Below are 20304 nucleotides of genomic sequence, written 5' to 3'. Positions count from 1 at the left end.
ATGTTCACCCCCACCGCAAATAAACAAAAAAAGAAACATTACCCCTTCAGGAACCATACTGCAAGGCTTTTTCTTTAATTAAAACATTAAAATAAAAAACACCAATATAAACACTGAAAGATTCAATCCAGCATCAGATCCAAATGCAAATTTACAGCCAAAAACACACGGAAAATATTTTCCACAGGAAAATTCACGAGGTACTTTTGCCTTGAGGCGAATCAAAACCTGGCCATCTCCTATGAGGTAAATCACTTAGAGTAACTAGTGTAAGTGGTTCTGGTAGGTATTCAACATCATTACTTAATCTCCATCTGTTCAAAGTGAGAAATACGTTCTTAAAATAAAATAAAAATGAATGTACATATTCATTTAATTTCCATATGAACCCCTTTATTAGTTATATATTCTATTTTTCTAATATATACACATCAAGATATCAAATGTAAAACAATTATATTAGGATGTATGATTTTTTTATTCCACACATTATCAGACAGATTGTGTTGTTTTTAGGATGTTCTGACACATATAAAATACTACTTCTACTATTACTACTACTACTCATACTACTAAAGACAAATTGATGCTTGCTGACAGAAAAGTTAATTGGCTTCAGCAATTAATGCAGTACTGAATCAGCACCTCTGTCAAACGCTTCATAATCACTTGGATTCAAGGCATGAGAAAAGGTGGAGTAACATAAAATGACATAAAATTCATCATGACACATCATAATGGAATCACATGATGGAAAACCAACAGCTGGGTTTGACCCACAGTATGTGGCACCAAGCGTTATACAAGGAATTCAGATTTATTAGGTTTGCCTGCTCTGTATTTTTTCTAATGAAACATAAGCCTATTTTACAAAGTCTTATTGCCACAGAAACACTACTGCCACTCCTTACAAGATACACAAGTCTAAACAGTCAGTGGTTTCTTGAACAGCTAAATGATATTAAAAGCCTCGCCCAATTTCTAAACTCTAAGATTTTACTGAATGTTTCACTTCTTACGTTTCTCAGAAACGTGCTTAATCTTAAAAAGAAAAAAAAAATACATTATTTTACACAAATCAAATAAAATTTTATTTGTCACATACACATACATACAGAGAACGACATGCAGTGAAATGCTTTGTACGATTGTCCGGAATGAGGGAAAAGGATGGGATGAGGGATTACTTTTACACAATAATTGATGCATTTTAGATGATGCATTAACTCTAACAGAAGCATCAATATTACCCTTACTAGATTACCCCGGGTTTTATGAGCATTTTTTGCACTTTCTCCATCTGTTACAGTTTTCCTGAAGATTTGAAATGAAGGCAAATTGTGTGTTTTTGTGCACATTTTATGGGAATGAAAATGCAAAAGTATAAATGGTCCAGGTAAAAGCTGAAAAGTTAAAAATCGGGCCTTCCCTCATGATGCCCAGCTTTTCTTAAAAAGTCTATCTCGTAAATGTCCTCATAAATGTCTATCTGCCAGTAAATCTATTTTCCTTTGTTGGCCAATGTGGAATAAACAAACAGTTTAAATATAATCTACACAAATCTATTTGAGCTTGTGCAGTATGTGACAGATGGTTTGCTAGCTCTGACAATGCCCCCTAGATGTCCCTGGTTTGGCCAACTCGAATTCTGATTGATTAAAGCAACAGACTTTATGCAACTGGCTCCAGCACTGCTGATTGTAAAGACCTCTTTGCAGATTCCTTTGACCCCGGCAACACATAATGTGATGGCTGAAATGTAAATGGATAGAAACTTAAACCTAAATATTCACTTGGTTGCACTGGGCCTAGAAGCAGCACAACCGATACAAAAGCTATGAAATGAAGACTGTTGGGAATAATTGAATACATATTCACAGACAAAAATATATTAAAACGTAAGTCGGTTTAGGCTAGCAGAGAAGGCCTTGCCAGCCCAGATGGCCAACCACTGATTATATATATATTATATATATATATTGCTGTAGCAGTCAGACCAAATTTAAACATGCCTACGTAATCTTGCCAGCCTTTTTATTTCAGAAGATTTCATTGTAATTCACTGCAGCTGTCTCGGAAACACAAACCTCATGTGAAGTGAAGCTGGTATGTACCAAAGCTCCAACCACTTAATGCACCAAAAGACTTGCAGACAGACACACTCTTATCCACACATGGAACTAAACCACTATGCTTTCTACAGTCTCTGATCTTTATTTTCTGATTGTGTATCTAGCTTTTCTGAAAAACCAGTCACTGCTGTACATTTGACATATTTTCTACTATAGGGCATAGAACTGACATTGGATACTCATTTGCATATATACACAATTCTATCAGAAGTAAAGTCATATTTTGAAGTAAAATCTGGTTATGGACAAAGTTATAAAGGGAGATAAATCATTAATGTCATTTCAATGGTCTCTGTGAATGCATGTTTCTATGTATCATAGACATTTTGACAGCTGGAACATGATTTCAGACTAAAACACAACGCACACCATTTTATACAATAAACTTCAAAATGAAAATAAACAAAAACAAAAACCTATACTTGCCATTTCTTATTATTGCATGACAATACCTGACAGTCTAGGCAGGGTTACAAGTTAGCCAGGCTAATCGCTAAATAAAAACATGTCAGTTTTGTTCAAAGTTTTCTGCTAACTGAGATGTCAAAGAATTCTAATAAACCCCAACTATTGGTAAACACCTGATTTTTTACCATGTTTGGCTCTTTTTCTAAAATCCATATACAACAATATAAAAACTGATGATTTTTGCTGTCTGCTAAGCAAAAAGTACATGCGTATATTTCAGCTTATTTTCTCTTTCAGGAAAATTACATATGTCAGTTGCCCTTGTTGCCGTTAAACCTTTTACACAAAAAAGGTTATAAAGATTATGAGTAATAGGTTAGAAAAGTGAGTAACTTGGCTGATGTAAGAATGAACCCACACCCACACACACACGTGCATATACAGGTGGTGGGTAAGAGTTTAAAAGAATTACATTATGCTATAATTATTACAGCTCCCATGACCAAGCTAATGCCAGGACCGACTGATTCATTCTAATGTCCATGAGCTTCTGATATTGAAGGTGTGTGGGCCTGTATGAATGTGTATGCATGTTTGTATGTGTGACAGTGGAGAAAATTCATGCTGAGCAAAACAGGATTTATGAGGACTACGTTTTGCTGGATTACCCTTGTTTCAGTTCCAGAAGCACGACATGGGAATATCCTGCAGTGAGCAATTTCTCCCATGCATAACTGGAACTCTCCTTGGCAGGTGGCCTCGATTCACCCCTTCTCACTCTTTCTCATGTGGTATCTTCTCTCCCTTGCTTGTTATATATTGTTCCATGGATTAAAACTTGTTTTAATTTGTTTCACTAAACACGAACATCAATCCCAGACTCCTAGAAAGTTTCAGACTGCATTACTGTAGGATTCTTCTCTTCCACTTAAAATATATTAGGAGAAAGAGAAGTAGAAAGAGAGCCTGCTGCCAAATCAGCTGAAGTTCAGTGCATAATGCCAACAGGAGCATGTGTCATCACACTGCAAACATTTTGTACAGTCAGCCACTGTTCTACTGCATGGACACAGACAAAAATAACAGACAAATGTATCCTAGAAGAGAAGAGAAGAGAAGAGAAGAGAAGAGAAGAGAAGAGAAGAGAAGAGAAGAGAAGAGAAGAGAAGAGAAGAGACAGTAGAAGTAAAGAGAAGACAAGACAAGACAGTGGAAGAGAAGAGATGAGACGAGACAAGACAGCGGAAGAGAAGAGAAGAGAAGAGAAGAGAAGAGAAGAGAAGAGAAGAGAAGAGAAGAGAAGAGAGAAATTTGTGATGAAGGTGTGGCAGAATGGGTGGTGGGATGGATTGGATGGATCGTTCATGAATTTCCTTTCTGTAATACTTTCAAAATGGGCATAGTATAGACAATGAGTTACAGATACACCCCCCCCCCCCCCAACATCTGGTCTCTATTCACTTCTTTTTCTACAAAAAGTGCAACCCAGGACATTATCAAGCCTAAAATGGGGGTTACAACTTTGGTCAGGTACATAGTAAGTCAACACAATCCTCTAAACAATCACATTAATATGTAACATACAATGAATATATGCTCCTAAGATTAAAAAAAAAAGTGTTTCATGTTTTCAGGCTTAATCTAAATAAACCACACCCATTCCATCCTTCTTTTTTGTGGGAACCTTTTTTTTTATGAAACCATGATTCATTCCAACAGTGTGAATAGAGAGGATCTGCCCAGCTGCTGTTTTTTTTTTTTTTTTTTTGGGGGGGGGGTTTACACACATAATCAGCTGGGAAAGGTTGTTACTTATAATCCCTTTCACAGGAAACACAGAATGTCTTGTGGAATGATGACATTCTTATTGAAGTTTCAAATTTCAAGGATTTTTAGGGTTTCTTATCAGCCTATGTATGAGTGTGAGGTGGAGCACAGTGGAACAAATGGAGCACAGTGGAACAAATTGCTTATTTTGATCTTTCAGAAATAACTGGTTTATGGTGATACCTCGAAGTATACATGAAATGTGAAATTCAGTATTGATACATAGGTTGTTCTGAAAGTAAGATATGATATAATAATTTTTTTTTTACTGATCATATTTAAGTAAGACTAGTAAAAAAACAATAAATGATGTTATAGGGCACAAAACAGCACAAAAGTACTTTGTAAGCTTAGATAAGCTTTGGCTCTTATACAAGCTTAAGCTCCAGTCTGACATTTACAGTTATTCTTGGCTGTCAGAGTTTTCAGCTGAAACTCCAATAGAATAGAAGGAGAGCAGCAACAGTGGCTTTTTACACAGATTACCAACATGAATATTGCGAGAGGAAGGAACACAACCATTTCCTACTAATCTCCAAAAACATTTATTTTTACACAATTTTTAAAATCATTACCATTAGTTTTATCAATATCTCCAAAAAGGTGCATATTTTAGCTATTTCCTTTTTTAATGGTTATTTAAATCACATGATAAGATTATGCCTTTTGCAACCAAGGACCCCTTTAACTGTAAAATAAATCCCATAAACACATTTTATTTATTTTATTTTTATAAAAGCATTTAATTCAAGTGTTTAGTCTAAACAGGCTAATAACACTAATAATTTAATGAGAATTATAATAACTGATAATGGTGGGATGGGCTTTGCAGGACTGTTGCAAAATCTAAAGAATTTCACAGACCCCTTGACTATGCATCACAAACCTCACTGTAATAAATGTCTTAGGACCCTTTTCTCCCATTTTTTTCTTTACACTCTTTCCTGTATCCAGTCATTCAGTTCACTATCACTATTAACACAGAAACCACAATTGTTTTCACTAGAGTATCCATTATTAGCTATTATTTCTTATCATTTTGTGTCAAATTATCTGGTGCCAGAATTAAATATTTAGTCGAACAGTCATGCAACTAATTTATGCAGGTCAATATTGAAGCTCACATACTCAGGTGTGAAGTTTGGGTATGATGACCACATGTCCACATAATTTGGCCAGATAATGTATATACGTTTCTTTCGGCTTCTCCCATTAGGGGTCGCCACAGCCGATCATCTGTATTCGTGATCCGCATGTTCGATTTGGCAGATGTTTTACGCTGGATGCCCTTCCTAACGCAAACCTCCCCATTTATCCAGGCTTGGGACCGGCACTAAGAGTGCACTGGCTTGTGCAATCCTAATGGCTAGGTTGGCCAGATAGTATATAATTTGCTGAATGTCTTTATAGCCATAATATATGGTTGTTGAACATAAGCTCTGTACTGGAAGTACTGCATAGTACAATACATTCTGGGATTCTGTGGTGTAGCCAGAGACAGTCCAGGTAGGAATACAACCTAGACTGACTCCATTACAGCACATTATACACACATTTACTTCTAGCCAATCCACCTTCTGGCATATTGAGTCCACCTCCATCATTAAGTTCATACTGTCCTCCACCATCACCATCTGCTACACTGCTGCCACTGCTAAAGACAAAGGCAGACTGCTGCATGTCATCCACTCTGCTGAGAAGGTGATTGGTATCAATCTTCCACCTCTACACAACCTGTACACATCCAGGACCCTGAAATGGGCAGCTATGATTGTGGCTGACCCCCCTAACCCTGGATACAAACCATCTGCAACTGACCTCATCAACAATACCAAGGTCCCACCATCGTCTCTTATCTGCCTCCATAAACACTAACATTAGTGTAAACCTCACACTGTCATCTCATATGCATTACATTAATGTAATCAACAAGGACTATTATATCACAACCCTGCACTTTTAGACTTATTTGAGAAATATGATTATTTGCACTGCCTTAATTTACATACCCTGCATAAATTGTATAGTTAATGTCTTAATCTTTATTAATTCTTAATAATTTATTATATAATTTTCCTAGTTTTTAAAAAATTTTCAGATTTTTTAATCACCAGCCCACCATGACAAATTTTATTGTACATGTAACTCATGATACTTGGCAATAAAGATGACTTTGATTTTGACTTTTAGGACGAAACCAGAGAACCTAGAGGAAACTCAGCTAAGCATACAAGAACATGGAAAAAACTCCACAAAGTGAGCCACTGAAAACTGAGTGTACCTTAAAATGTACACACATAGATAGTGTCTGTACTGTGAAATCACAAGTACATATTTTCACTTTTTAAGTGGGTGGCACAACTTCTGTAGGTTTCCAAGAATATGGAGTCGGACCAGGTGCACTCTACTTCCTTTACTCCCCTTTGGTAGTCGCTGCACTATAAATCACTTCATATTTGCATAAACATTTTTCAACACCTTAGCCTGTTGCTGGACCGTCCACATCCTTTTGTATCTGAAAGTCGCATTGAAAATGAATCTCCAGTTGCCACATGCATGCAAGTAACTCAAACGTGGGCATGTCTAGTGATGCAATTAAGTTCAGAATAAATTATGCAAATATGGATCGACTTGTATCAACAGCTAATGGGCCCTTGATCTGTGTTATACTGAAATGTAGTCGCGCCACCCACGTTACTATTGCAACTAGTGTGGCAAAAAAAACACCTACTGACGTCTTTATTACACGGAACGTGGTGCCAAGGTGTGAACGTAGCACGAAGTCGAATGCTTTCACGAGCACCTCCCGTGTTCGCCGCAAGGGGGAAGTGTTGTATAAGCGGATATTCAGGTTTTTTATTACCGAAGCAGGAAGAGGCGAAAGCGGATCATTTACGTCCGAGCAGCCGCAGGAGCAGAGGTGCAACTGTCGACGCTCTGAACTTCACTCCGAGCGCGAGCCACCTGCAGAACACAGCCACAGCACACGTGCCCTTCGTGCATCGCTGAAACGCCGGACTTTTCTCTTTTCCTCCTCAACATTCAGGCGTTTACTTTCATTTTGCCAAAAGGAAGCGACGTGTTAGACTTGATTGCTGCTCAGATTTCTCCTGGCTGTCTCTTTTAGCATGGCTGCGACCACCTGTACCAGGTTCACCGACGAATATCAGCTCTATGAAGAACTCGGCAAGTAAGTTCCGCGTGCACTTTAAATCACATAGTTAAAAAAAACCTTTGCACATTCTCTTGTGTTGCTGATTTAGTGTTTGTGCATGCATTTTCTTTTTTCTTTTCATGCGTTGCATAGTTTTACTTTCAACCCCCTGAGCTGCAATTTGCATTTATTTGTACTCTGTGATTGCACAAGAACAACAACAGAAAAATTATTTGTGTGCAATTTTTTGCAAGTAATACACTTTTTAAATACTTTGTTGGAATCTCTCTCTTTTTTTATTTATTTATTTTTTTAAATATATAATGTAAACTCCGACCTTCCAAACAGCTGCACGGTCTTACTGTTTATTGGATTATTGCCCCAAGCACTAAATACTCCCCTGCTGAATAAAACATCAAGCCAAGGGCTTTTCCAAAACCCAGGCTTTCAACCAATCAGCATCAAACAAGCGCTGCTGTGCTGCATTCTCATTGGCCAGCACTGAATGAAGTAGGTATTAATGTATACTGCAGTCTACATTAGCCGATCTAAGCGACAGAGCAGAATCAGATATACCCAACCAGAGATGCCCAAACTAGGGCCAAGGCCAAAATTGGTCAGTGATAACCCTTTGATTTTACCTGTTATGCCATAGCTAAAAGTCTAGGGGGGGGAAATGCCCTTAATGCAGATGTTCATTTCCAATTCAACACAACATTTTGTACATCATTACTGGTTAATAAATGTAGAGAATATAATTGAATTTGGTTTCTTTTTATTGAATGTACACACATCTATTGTTCAGCTTTCCCAAAGTATGGTAAAGAGAACATTCATGCATTATTTACATTCAACCCACGGACCTCAAACAATCAGATTTTTGGCAATTTTGTATTAAAAAGTTTGAATACCTCTGGGTTAAACTACCGTATCTTTCGGACTATAAGCCGCTACTACTAGAGAAATAGTTGAAAAAGGAAGAAGGAAGACAGTGAACAATGACTTTCTTGGTCGGCTACTGTTTAGATACAAGCCGTTGTAACGTGTTGAGTCTGGGTGAAGGGAGAGCTCACTAACTCCAGTTGCAACAGAAATCATATAAGTACAGACAGGTTTCCAAAACTCGTGCTTTTTTATTATTCTTGGCAACAGCGTTGCGGGTTAGTCAAAGAAACTTAGAAATGAGAATCAGAAAATAATAAGGACATATTCCTCGGTCTTGCACACATGCAGTAATATGCGGCGGCAGGCTATTCCCAAAATGCTGCTCTGCTCTTAAAGGAGCCACAACATATTTCACTGTCTTTCGTTAAAACCTGTGTAAAGTTCATTAGTTTCAATGTAGACAATTTCAGTGGGTGTGGCTTATATATGGGTGCGCTTTATAGTCCGGAAATTACGGTATATAAATGTCACATCTCCAATTTTGGTAAAATAATTCAAATAAAATAGTATTGTTTCTCAGCAAAGAATAACCTCAAGGGTTTTTCTCCAGGTTTTCTGATTTCCTCCAGAAACTCTTGTGTTACTGTAGCAGTACAACATTACATATCATAACTCTAAATTAGAAGTGTTTTCCAAGACATTAGAATCTTTACTAAAGTACCAATGATTGCAGTTTAAATTATTGCCTAGAAGCACAGATCCATCTAATGTCTCCGACTAGAGCTTATTAAATGCTCTATCTATCTGCATTAGCTCACAGTATTGCACTTTGTTGCAAGCTTCTGTTTTCCATTATGAGATGGGACTTCATCTAGACTATTATAAGCCTACTTATCTATGCATCAAGCACTAGATGTGGACTCCCCCCCCCCCCCCCCACTGCTAACCTTCACATCTGCGAGAGGGTGATTTGTTTAGAAGAGTAAAAAGACAATTATCTAACATAAAGTTCAAATAAAAGTGTACAGTCAAGAAGAACCCCCAAACAACCTGCACATATTTAACAGGAACATCATTAATGTCAACAGGAACTTCAGGCAGTCAGAATATTTGTGCTCTGGAAACGTATTTCCAATCATAGACTTCTTTTTCAGCACCAAATTGTTCTTCATGCTTCATATGCACATATTCAGTTATGAATGTAAAAAATATTCAATAACTATGTTATTAAAAATCTGTATATAGTATTATAACTGTAGCCATATTTACATGATCAAAGTTACTTATTTCACTTAAGTGTCTAATTATGCTTTTTAATGGTACGTTTATGGGGGAAAAAAAGCTTTTTTGTGAAGAGGGAATTTCATAAGCTTGTATAATATGATATTTAATGGCATGTGTTTATTCAATACTAATTGCTAGCGTTTCAGTTAGGATCAATTAAGCATTTATAAAAGCAATTCAAAGCAGCATTGCTAATAGGATGGGGCTCTGTGAACAGCATAGCACTGGTTTATTCATTAATTCATTTCAATTCAATTAACTTCAAATTACTTCAGTGCTTGATTTAGGGAAGTGTGAAAATGAAATATATGAAATAAAACCTGTCATTGTATGTGCTACATGCTATAAAGGACAAATTAAACATTATATTTATATTGGCATAATATTTATTAGGAACGCCATAAAATAGCCTTATCTTGATTATAGAGCATTTTTGAAAGCTTTGAAAGTCTATTGTTTGTAAAAAAAGATAAAAAAAATACAATAGGTCATTCTTTTAATAAATAATGGAAATGTAATCATGGACAAATTGACTAAAAAATCACTATGTGGTGGTATTGGAAAATTATCAATGATCAAAGCATTGCCGAATTAATCGACAGAAACGATAAAAAAGAATATAAATAAAATGAAAAAATAAACTGCTAGTACTAATACTACCACTAATAATCAATTAACCAATCAATCAAATAAATAATAAATAATTTAATTAATAAAAAACTGCAGCTATACTGCTACACAAATAAATAAATTAGTTTGAATGCAATTGTGATTATATTTATATATATATACTTTTGTGAAATCACATTTAATTGTCCTGGAAAAGATGTTTTCAGTTGTTTTTTTTTTTTTTTCATTGTTACCTGCAGTGTCTATAATACAAGTGTACAAGTGCAAGTAATTGGTGAATAAAATTAGTGATGGCTACTTATAAAAGGTACAAGTACACATTATAATACCTCATACATGTAGAAAGAATGTCCGCTGAATAGAGCAGTCTGTAACATATTGGCTTGATTGGTTTAAATGAATACAAAACTTTGTATAATATCTAACTGTAGCTATATATACACAGTCGAACCTCGATAGTTGGCGACTTTTCATTTGGAACTGGACTAAAAGTAACTCGTGTAAATTCTGATAGTTTGTGAGAAGCTGCGAGTGACTTGAAAGTCCGAAATAACATTTCAAAACAGAGTTTGTACTAATAAAGAAATGTTTGTAAAACTATTCATTTAAAGTAGTAAATAAAACATTTGTCAAGTAATACACAATTTTTTGTTGAGTTTACAGAACAGTACATATGCAATTCCCTACAAAACCATCCACTCGCCATTTTTTTTGTTACTCGCGAGGGGTCATAGAATGTATTCTTGTTCACCTTCTCATTTACAAGACGATTTGAGAGCTTGTTGAGGTATTATAAATGTTTAAAGTAGGTCTTTGCCTTTGTTTTTACAGAGGAGCCTTTTCAGTGGTGAGACGGTGTATGAAGATCTCCACTGGACAGGAGTACGCTGCCAAAATTATCAACACCAAGAAGCTGTCTGCGAGGGGTGAGCTCTATAATCTGATCATTTAAAGCGTTCAATGTTGAGAGAACTTTGAATCTAAGTGACAGGCTGAAGTATGTGTGGGTTTGTCATGGGCATGCTGTACGTCTTTTCTTCAGTGTAGGTAGGTAGATGGGTAGATAGGTAGATAGACAAACAGACAGACAGACAGACAGACAGACAGACTTTACTGATCCTGTGATGGAAGCTATTGCATTACTGCAGCAGCTTATACAAACATAAAAAAAAGCAGGATGTAATTAATAATTGTAATTAATAGAAATAATACAATATTGCATTTCTATTATGCTACATCATGCATTCATGCAAACTGACAATTCAAAAAGAAAGAAAAGAAAATGAAATGAAATGTGCAGATTGTCAGTGAATGTTGTGTAAAGTAAAATAACAATGAATAATGGAATATGTATATAACACTTATCACTGTACTGAGAAGCATAATGATCAGTGGTTTTTAATATAATTGTCTTGTCATATTTACCAGAAAACAAACATGAGGATTTTACATAATATTCGCTTAATGACCTCAATGATAATTCTATTATAAAAAGAAATGCTGTAATAAAAACTGAATCGCACCTCAGACTGCAAACAGAGACGCGATGGAAATGATATGCTTTAAAATGGCACTGTTTTGCTCACCACGTCTTGGCCCACGACCCAGCACCCACGCTGTGAGCTGTCTGGCTAGCTTCCTCACCTCTTGAGTGCATAGTGACTCAGTTTGGCAGGCTCATGTTGAGGCTGGGCACTAAATTTCTGTGTCTTTTCATGTGTGTCAGGGCTTTCACTGGCAGCTGTTTACCGTCCAGAGTATGAGTGTGTGAGAGTGTGGGACGGCTCTGATGCCTCTCTGTTGACTCATATTGAATCTTTAAAAGAAACGGAGGTCCTGTGTGCAAGGAGAAGGTGGCGCATCTGGTTGTTGTTTTGCATGAGAAGATGTGGTTGAGTGAGTAGCGTGTTTGTGTGTGTGTGTGTGTGTGTGTGTGTGTGTGTGTGTGTGTGTGTGTGTGTGTGTGTGTGTGTGTGTGAGAGAGAGAAACCTGAACACCCAATAAGTAGTGATGTATGCTGATTTACCTGTCATTTGTTAGTATAGGGAGTTAGAGCTGAAGAAATGGAGAGAGAGAGAGAGAGAGAGAGAGATCATGAAAGGAAAATGGAGGAAGATGTATAGTCAGAAATGGAGAGAGGAAGATAGAGAGGAATATATAGAGAAAAATGCAGACTGATAGAGATGCAGCGAGAGAGGGATATGAGAAGAGACGGAGGGAAAGTGGAAGATAGAGAAAGGATCATAGACTATGCATGGAGAGAGGGAGAGGGTAAGAGAGATCTATAAAGGAAGATGAAAGAGAGAAAAGGAGAAAGAGAGATAGAGGAAAGGAGATGGAGAAAGAAAGATGTGGAGAGACTGAGAGATTTTTTTAAGGAAGATGGAGAGAGATGGAGGAAAGGAGATGGAGAAAGAAAGATGGGGAGAGACTAAAAGAGATGGTTTAAGAAGACAGAAAAACAGAGATGGAGAAGAGAGATGGAGGGATGGAGATGGAAAAAGAAAGATGCGGAGAGACTAAGAGAGAGATGGATAAATGGAAGATGTAGAAAGAGAGAAGGACAAAAGAGATGGAGGAAGGGAGATGGAGAAAAAAGATGGAAAGAGGCTAAGAGAACTGGATAGAGGAAGATGAAAAGAGGATGATGGGATCTGGAGAGAGAGTGGGGCATGGAGAGCAGGGCTGCACGATTTGGGAAAAATTTTTATGTGCGAATATTGTGGTCTATTTCCCGATATGCGATTGCATTATAATAAATGGTGTTATAAATGGTTACGTGTTGGCGTCAAGAAAGATGTAAAGATGTGCGTTACTGTGAGTGGGTGTGTACGAGGAAAGGAAAGCGGTGGGCAAAAGTGAATGAAAGAGCAAAGAAAGCGCTGTCTGTTGAACCATCGCCTGTCGTCTCTTTCCTCCACCCCGAAACATGTGAGATTTGTTACAGATTTGTTATATTGCCATTTGATGAAGCAACTTTAATTTAGCGAATCTTGCACAGTTCCTCTCTCTGCTCAGTGTTGGTGACCTTAAAGCTAAAATATCGCCATATAACAGATTGGCGATTATTGGCTACCAGTTCAGTGTCGGCTGCTTGGCATCCATCCTCACCTGGTCTCTGCGCGGCACGCCGGAAAGTCACATGACCACACGCCACACGTGCACTGCCTAAACTGAGACTATCAGATGGTTTTTTTTGTTTTGTGCGAAAAATCTGCAAACTGTTCTCAGAAAGTGTGTCCACACAAGCACTTATTTATTTCATTAAATCGCAACGTTTGCCGTCATATAATCGCATAAGCCGACATCACGATTGCGATACAATTAATCGTGCAGCAGAGTGACTGAGAGGGAGAGATTGAGAGAGAGATAAATCCCTTTCTGTCATATGTTGAAGGTCAGCTTAGAGACTCAGAGGAGGGGATTCCCCTTATTTCCCAGCGCTGTGCTCTGAATAGAAATGAAGCTCAGAAGCAGGCAGGGAAATTTCTCGTGTTGATTTTAAAATGACCTGAAAGCACCAGGAATGGAAATTTTTAAAAAGGTCTTTTTGGTGGTCATTGTTCTGGTATCTCTTGCTTACATTTTTTTTTTAAACAGGGAAACTGATGTTCTGAATCCAAGCAGTAGAGGAAAGTGTGTAGAAAGTCGTTTTTGTTAAGTGATTTTGCCTTAAACCACATGAATAGAACTTTTGAAAGCCATTTATGTTCCTCTTGCCTTAAGGGAGCCCAATTTGGGTCACCACCTGAGAATGGTGACTGGAATTGAGAGCAGCTTCAATAATTTTTGTTAGCCTTTAGGGTAAGCCGACTTGCTAACCCAGACTACTTTTGGGTTCTTTGGTATAACTTAAGAAGATTAATCAATTCTGGTCTCTTGTGAATTCTTTGGGTCTCACAGGGCATGTCGATGCCCCTGTGCTTCGATTGAATTTAGTCTGTAAGGCAATTTTAGCTCCATCAGTTCCTTCACTAAATCTGTTTGGTTTTAGTGTACAGGTTTTTTCCCTAGCTTTTAGCGAGGACAGAAGTTGGATGGATTTACAGTTCAGTTTTGAGCGCCCCTCAGATTTAACATCCTCTAATCAGCCCAAAGACTGCCGCTTCATTTGGTCTCTTGCTCAAAATCATTAAGGTGTTGTCATTGTCTCTTGGTATCTGCTTGGAAGCAAGTTCATTTTGGAGAAAAAGGACGATCCAGTGCTCTGTGTGCATTGTGAAATAGTTTCGTATCTTGACCTCTCCTGGCACAAAGCAAACAAACAAAAAAAAAGTGTAGCATTTTGCTGTCGGCTAGCGCACTTCCCCACAGTGAAGTGGGTGGCTGTGAATGAAATTCACACATCTTATGTTGCATTATATTTTTTGTGGTTCTCTGTTCTGTTTTTTCCATACTGAGCTTTCTGGAAATTTCTTCCATGCAGAAATACAGGTTGTTAGTTTTCAGTCTTTTGTATCTGTAGAAACATTGGAAAAAATAGACTTTTATGGTACTTTGTGTTTGACTACAGGGTCACGAACAAACTCAACAATGCTTGTGATATGTTTCAGTCTATGTCAACATGTCAGTGAAACACAGGGGACTGGCAGCGTATTCGGACAGTCGAATTTGGACTGGCTGTGATTACATCAAAGTATGGTTGAAACGATTTCTCAAGTAATTCAAATAAAAATAAAAAAATAGGCAAATTATTTGGGCCAATTCTGATCTTATTTCTTGCAATTCTGAAATTTTTTTCTTGCCCTTTTTTGGCTTTTTTTTTTGTTTTTTTGCCAGTCGAGCAGCATCACCACCCCTGTAGTGCCAGAAAGCTTTACACATTGAAAATGAAATGGGCTACGATCAATAGAATCGCATGGTATCAAACTACGCCTCTGATCCCTGGAGAGAGCTCTGTCTAACAATCAGCTCTAGAGGAGATGAAACAAGACAGATGAAGTAGAGGAGCATCTCTCTCTCCATCGTTCATACACCAACATCTTTAGGCCCACAACATGGTTACTGGGGGATGCACCAGAAATTTTGGATGTTTACGAGAAATCAAGTCGGAATTTCTAAAAAGAAATCTGAATTACGAGGAGTAAAAAAGTAAAAATGACGAGAAATACGATCGGAATTGCGAGAAAAAACTGTTTGAATTAAGTAAACTAATATGCAAGGTAAACTGGTATGCAATTTTAGCAATAAAATGTTGCTGAATTAAGATTACAGTAAACTTTGAGTGCAAGTCAATAAAAATACAGAAAGTCATCCTTAGTGTTGATATTTTTTTCGAAGAATTCAAATTAAAAAAATCAAACAAACAAAAAACCAACAACAATTTGTCAATTATATGGATCCCACATGGCTACTCTTAGCACACACCTCCTTACATAACATTCTTATTAGCCTTTGCTTAGCTCATTAGACAGGAAACCACAGCTGGACGCAGGCATGAACGAATAAAAGTATTATTATGGCAATGGCTGGTGGACTCCTGAGATGTAAAGCTGCTCATTTTGTTCCTTAGAGGAATTCCATTGAAGACCATTGTCAATTTTTCTTTTCCTCACAGGCAACCACAGCATAAAACAGCTCACCATTATTCCAGTTTATCATCCTCTACACACATGAAGCTCAGGGGAATAAAGACCAAAAAACAACGTCAGAATGCTAAGCTTGAACAGTAACAAATGTCCTTAACACTCATGTAGTTATTGGCATTTCTGATTACTAAACAAACTACCTGATGAGTCATATCTGTGCATTCTGGCTTGCTCAAAAACTCATCTGTGATGCATTACATTAACCCAGAGCATTTTATTCCCCACGAGTAATTTACAGGTTGCTTTTGGCAGAAGAACAGAAATAATGACTAATTGTTTAATCAGCTGCTAACTATGTTGGTTTCCGTATAAATGTGCGAGACCACAGAGCTCTTTGAGCTTTTATGTGATAAAAGCCTCACAGTAAATAGCATAAATAATTCGAAATGTGTTTGAGCTGTTTATTCACAAACATCTGCTAGGAGACTAAAGCTAGCAATATAGTTTTGCTACAGTAAGGCACAAATTTTTTCTGAGTTCTGAATTTGCTCAGATTTTGAGCCGACTTAATGTATCGCTAGTACATCATGTTTACTGTCGGTGACATTGAGGCCTGCCACACAGTACCCCCGTGGCTAAGCACAGCATGAGCTGGCTAAAAATAGCTCTTTAAGGCGAGTGAGCGCGGCGAAGTGAAAGACACTGATGGATATATACAGGGATTTTGCTTGAATTCTCTCTGAAGGAATCCTTCATGCCTTGTTCTCCGTCTCCCTATCTTTCTCGATGGCAGATCACATCTGTTTGTGTGAAGACTCGTGTCTGACAAGACAGCCTTCAAACAGCGAATGCAAAAAACATCTTTTGCTGAATTTCAAAGGATCAATTTGTGAAAATAAAAAATGAATAAAATGTTCAGATGCGACACAACATTAACTGCACCTTCCTGGATTATTTTTAAGGCATGAAGCAGTTCCTTATCATCATTTGTCTCTCTTTGGTGTTTGCCTTTCTATTTGTGGAGGTTGAGTCTATGGAGAGATCCATTCAGCCTGCCAGATGAGGGAGGGAGAGCAAAAGAGAGGGAAAGAGAGAAAGAGACGGAGGGGTAGATAGAGAGATATATATTATATAACCAGGGATTTCTCTCATTCACAAATTTAACAAAGTGAGAACACGATCACATATGCTTCTTTATTTCAGTCTCGTGTTATTTGTGTTGCTGTTGAGCACGTTGGTATATTTTTTGTTGTGTTTACTGACAGAAATGTGGGTTAAGGATCTGTACATGAATTAAACTTTGAATACCTAATTATGTATTTATTGTGGAAAATCCAATAATCGTTGTCAGAGCTTGGGTCAAGACATAGGACATAAAACTTTAAGACACAACATTGTTAATTGGGAAAATATGCATTCAAAAACAGGAAAATTAGAATTTTAGAGAATGAAGGTAACAAATAATTCAAGCACAGTTCTGGAAGGTAATGTGCCTAAAACAGAATAAAAGGTATGTCAAGGTCGAAAACGGTACACTCGTGGGCAGAAAAATGGAACAGGCTCATATAAAAATATGAACCTTTTAATGGTCTTAAAACAAGACCTTAGTAAAAAAAAATACCAAGCATTAAACAAACAGATACAATAATTTATAATAGATATAGATTTTTTTTCTAAGTAGGAAGTTTTGGGGACAAGGTGAGGGAGGAGAGACATGGGGTATATCGGTAGGAGAATGCTGACAATGGAGCCACCAGGAAGGAGGAAAAGAGGAAGACCAAGAAGGAGGTTTATGGATGTGGTGAGGGAAGACATGCAGGTAGTTGGTTTGAAAGAGGCAGATGTAGAGGACAGAGTAGTATGGAGATGGATGATTCGCTGTTGCGACCCCTAATGGGAGCATCCGGAAGAAGAAGAAGAAGATATTGATTTTTCTTAGATTTTTTAAAAATTTGGAAGTGTTATGGGTAAACATTCAGACAGCTATTTACAAGGTCACTTTTGAGCTTGTAACAGTTGATAAATCTTTTGAAAAATGTTGTGAGGCCAGATGTGTTAAAATTTGCGTTAAACATTTTACTATTATCATGATTTTGCTGTTTGTACAATCATTCTAGATAATTGCTTCATTAGGTGTTGATCAATGCACACATTTCATTACATGTCGAGTAGATGATTCTTGAAATTGAAAAGTGCTGAAAATAGAAATAATAATATTTCATCTAATCATTATCAAATGATTTATCAGCGCTATGTGTTAGATAATGAAGTAAGTCCACAGAAATGGACGAATCACAATATATCAAAAAGTCAAATAAGTCATTGGCATTAATTCAAGACCCCTCGAACTAAAAATATGCAAGCTCTAATTCATAATAATGTGTGTCTGTTTAATGGTCATGTTGTCTGCATTGTCAAAAAGTTCAACGTTGAAGAAAATATAAAAAAAATTTAACCTAAAGCAGGTTGATCATATATCTTTACCATTTAAACACACACTTGGATCACAAGCTAAAGTTCAAACAACTTGAGGGTTGATCCCTCGAGTGTTTAGTTGACATCCTAATTTGCACAAGTAGGCCAGTGGCCCTGAGGAGAGTTTTACTTGGCTTAATTAGAACCTTTTTTGTCTTTTAGAGTATCAGTCCTGTGAGGTCCAAAGATATTAATCCACATTAAAATCAACAATTATCTCCACCTTAATTCTGGTCAGGATTTCTCATCTTGCACTTGTCAGGGAGTGCAACTGGAAGGACCCAAATGCAGGATGCAGGCAGAGAATAATGTTTTAATGAGTAGAGTAGAGAAAAGTACAGAGCGTCAAAATGAGCAACAGGATAATATAGGAGTGAAACAAAAACAGTGAAAACTGTCGAGGGTCTGAACACAGGCAAAACAAACAATGATGGGCAGACAGAATCAGATCCAATAACAGTTCCAAAAGGTCAGCCACAGCAAACAAAGCAATATAGGGCAGAGCAAAAACATAAACCAACAGACCTATCCAAAGTCTAAACCGGTGAACAAGGTCAGGCCGGCAGAATAGGGAACAGAGGAAGGGATAGGGATAGGGACCAGGAAAAGGTGTAGGCGGCAAGGCAAGTATATACTCAGGGACACGAGGAGCCGGTGAGATAATCTGGCAGTGAGGTAATGTCTTTGGTGTGCTTAAATATTGGGCGGCGCGAAAAAAACGCCAAGATAGCCACCAACACACAAGTGCACGCCGTGAACCCGGAAATGTGCACCACGAAATCAGAAGTAAGTGCCGTGAGCCCAAAACATCCTGACCGTAGACCCAGGCTTTTTGGCTGACGTGATGAAGCTAAGCGACAGCCTGAGGTCTGAGGCTGAGCAACGCCCTCTGCGGAGGTCTAAGGCTGAGCGGCCCCCTTTTCAGAGGTCCGAGGCTGAGCGGTGCTTTCCGTGAAGGTCTTAGGTGGAGACATGCCTTCTGTGAATGTTTGAGGTGGAGAGACGCCTTTCGTGAAGGTCTGAGGCAGAGCGACGCCCTCTGTGGAGGTTTAAAGTTGACCAACGTCCTCTGCGGAGGTCTGAGGTGGAGCGACATCCTCCCCAAGGCATGGGAGCGGCCCGATGCCCTAAAAGGAGCGGTACAATGCCGTCAGCTGTCCTCAGGGACCGGTCTCTGATAAACACCCAGGCTTTCTGGCCGATGTGATGAGGTCTGAGGTGGAGCGATACCCTCAGCGGGGCTAACAAGCGCTGCAACCCCTTGGTGAGGCCTGCGAATGGAGCAACGCCCTCGTCGGGGCTCGGGAGTGGTGCGACGACCTCGGCGAAGCTAACAAGTGCTGCAACTTCTTGGTGGGGCCTGCGAATGTAGCCACACTCTTGGCGGGGCTCAGGAGCAGAGCAACACCCTCAGCATGGCAGGCAGGCTGGGAGACATTCTCAGCAACGCAGAAGGACCAGGAGGCGTTCATGGTAGGGCTGGCTGGCTAGACAGAGTGCTTGGCAAAGCAGACTGGCCAAGGGGCATGCTCGGGTGGGCAGATCTTGGTTGAAATCCCAGGTTGGATGCCTCCTGAGGCTGTGCGACGCTCTGAGACCCCACCCCACCACTGCCACTAATTTGTAATGGATTATTTTTGGAGGTTATGAACCCTTTAATTATCTTAGGAATTTTTATGGTTTTATAAAAAAATTTTCAAAAAAATTTTGGTCATTATTTATTTATTTGTTTATTCATTTATTTTAAGATTTGGTCATATGAATGGACACGCTTGTGTAAACGATAATGCCGCAAACTAACACCTGGTATAGTGTAGCCTAATTTTGTGGCAAGATTTTACACCTGTGAAGTAACAGTGTCCACATTTGTCTTGGTTTTAAGAGGCTACAAATTTCAAACACAATATATATAATCTCCCAAGTTTTCCATTTTTTTGTGCAGACTTTCCTCTATTTTTGTGTGATCCAGTATAGGGAAAC

At 38.2% G+C, this 20304-nt stretch overlaps 1 protein-coding gene across 14 annotated transcripts in view; it reads left to right on the top strand.

The window, feature by feature from the left end:
- Window positions 1–7193: 7193 nt before the first annotated feature.
- Window positions 7194–20304, top strand: part of camk2d1 (calcium/calmodulin-dependent protein kinase (CaM kinase) II delta 1) — an 80593-nt gene continuing 67482 nt past the window's right edge. For all 14 annotated transcript variants that reach the window (XM_083542190.1, XM_083542192.1, XM_083542201.1 and 11 more), the window contains exons 1-2: window positions 7194–7557; window positions 11152–11246. In XM_083542190.1, coding sequence (XP_083398316.1) covers window positions 7496–7557; window positions 11152–11246 — 157 coding nt within the window. In that variant the 5' untranslated portion in view covers window positions 7194–7495. The remainder of the gene's footprint in view (window positions 7558–11151; window positions 11247–20304) is intronic.

This window comes from Silurus aristotelis (assembly GCF_946808225.1).
Source record: "Silurus aristotelis genome assembly, chromosome: 5".
Classification (NCBI taxonomy): Eukaryota; Metazoa; Chordata; class Actinopteri; order Siluriformes; family Siluridae; genus Silurus; species Silurus aristotelis.
The sequence above is the reverse complement of the archived record's forward strand: the minus strand, read 5'-3'. Positions and strand labels throughout refer to the sequence as shown.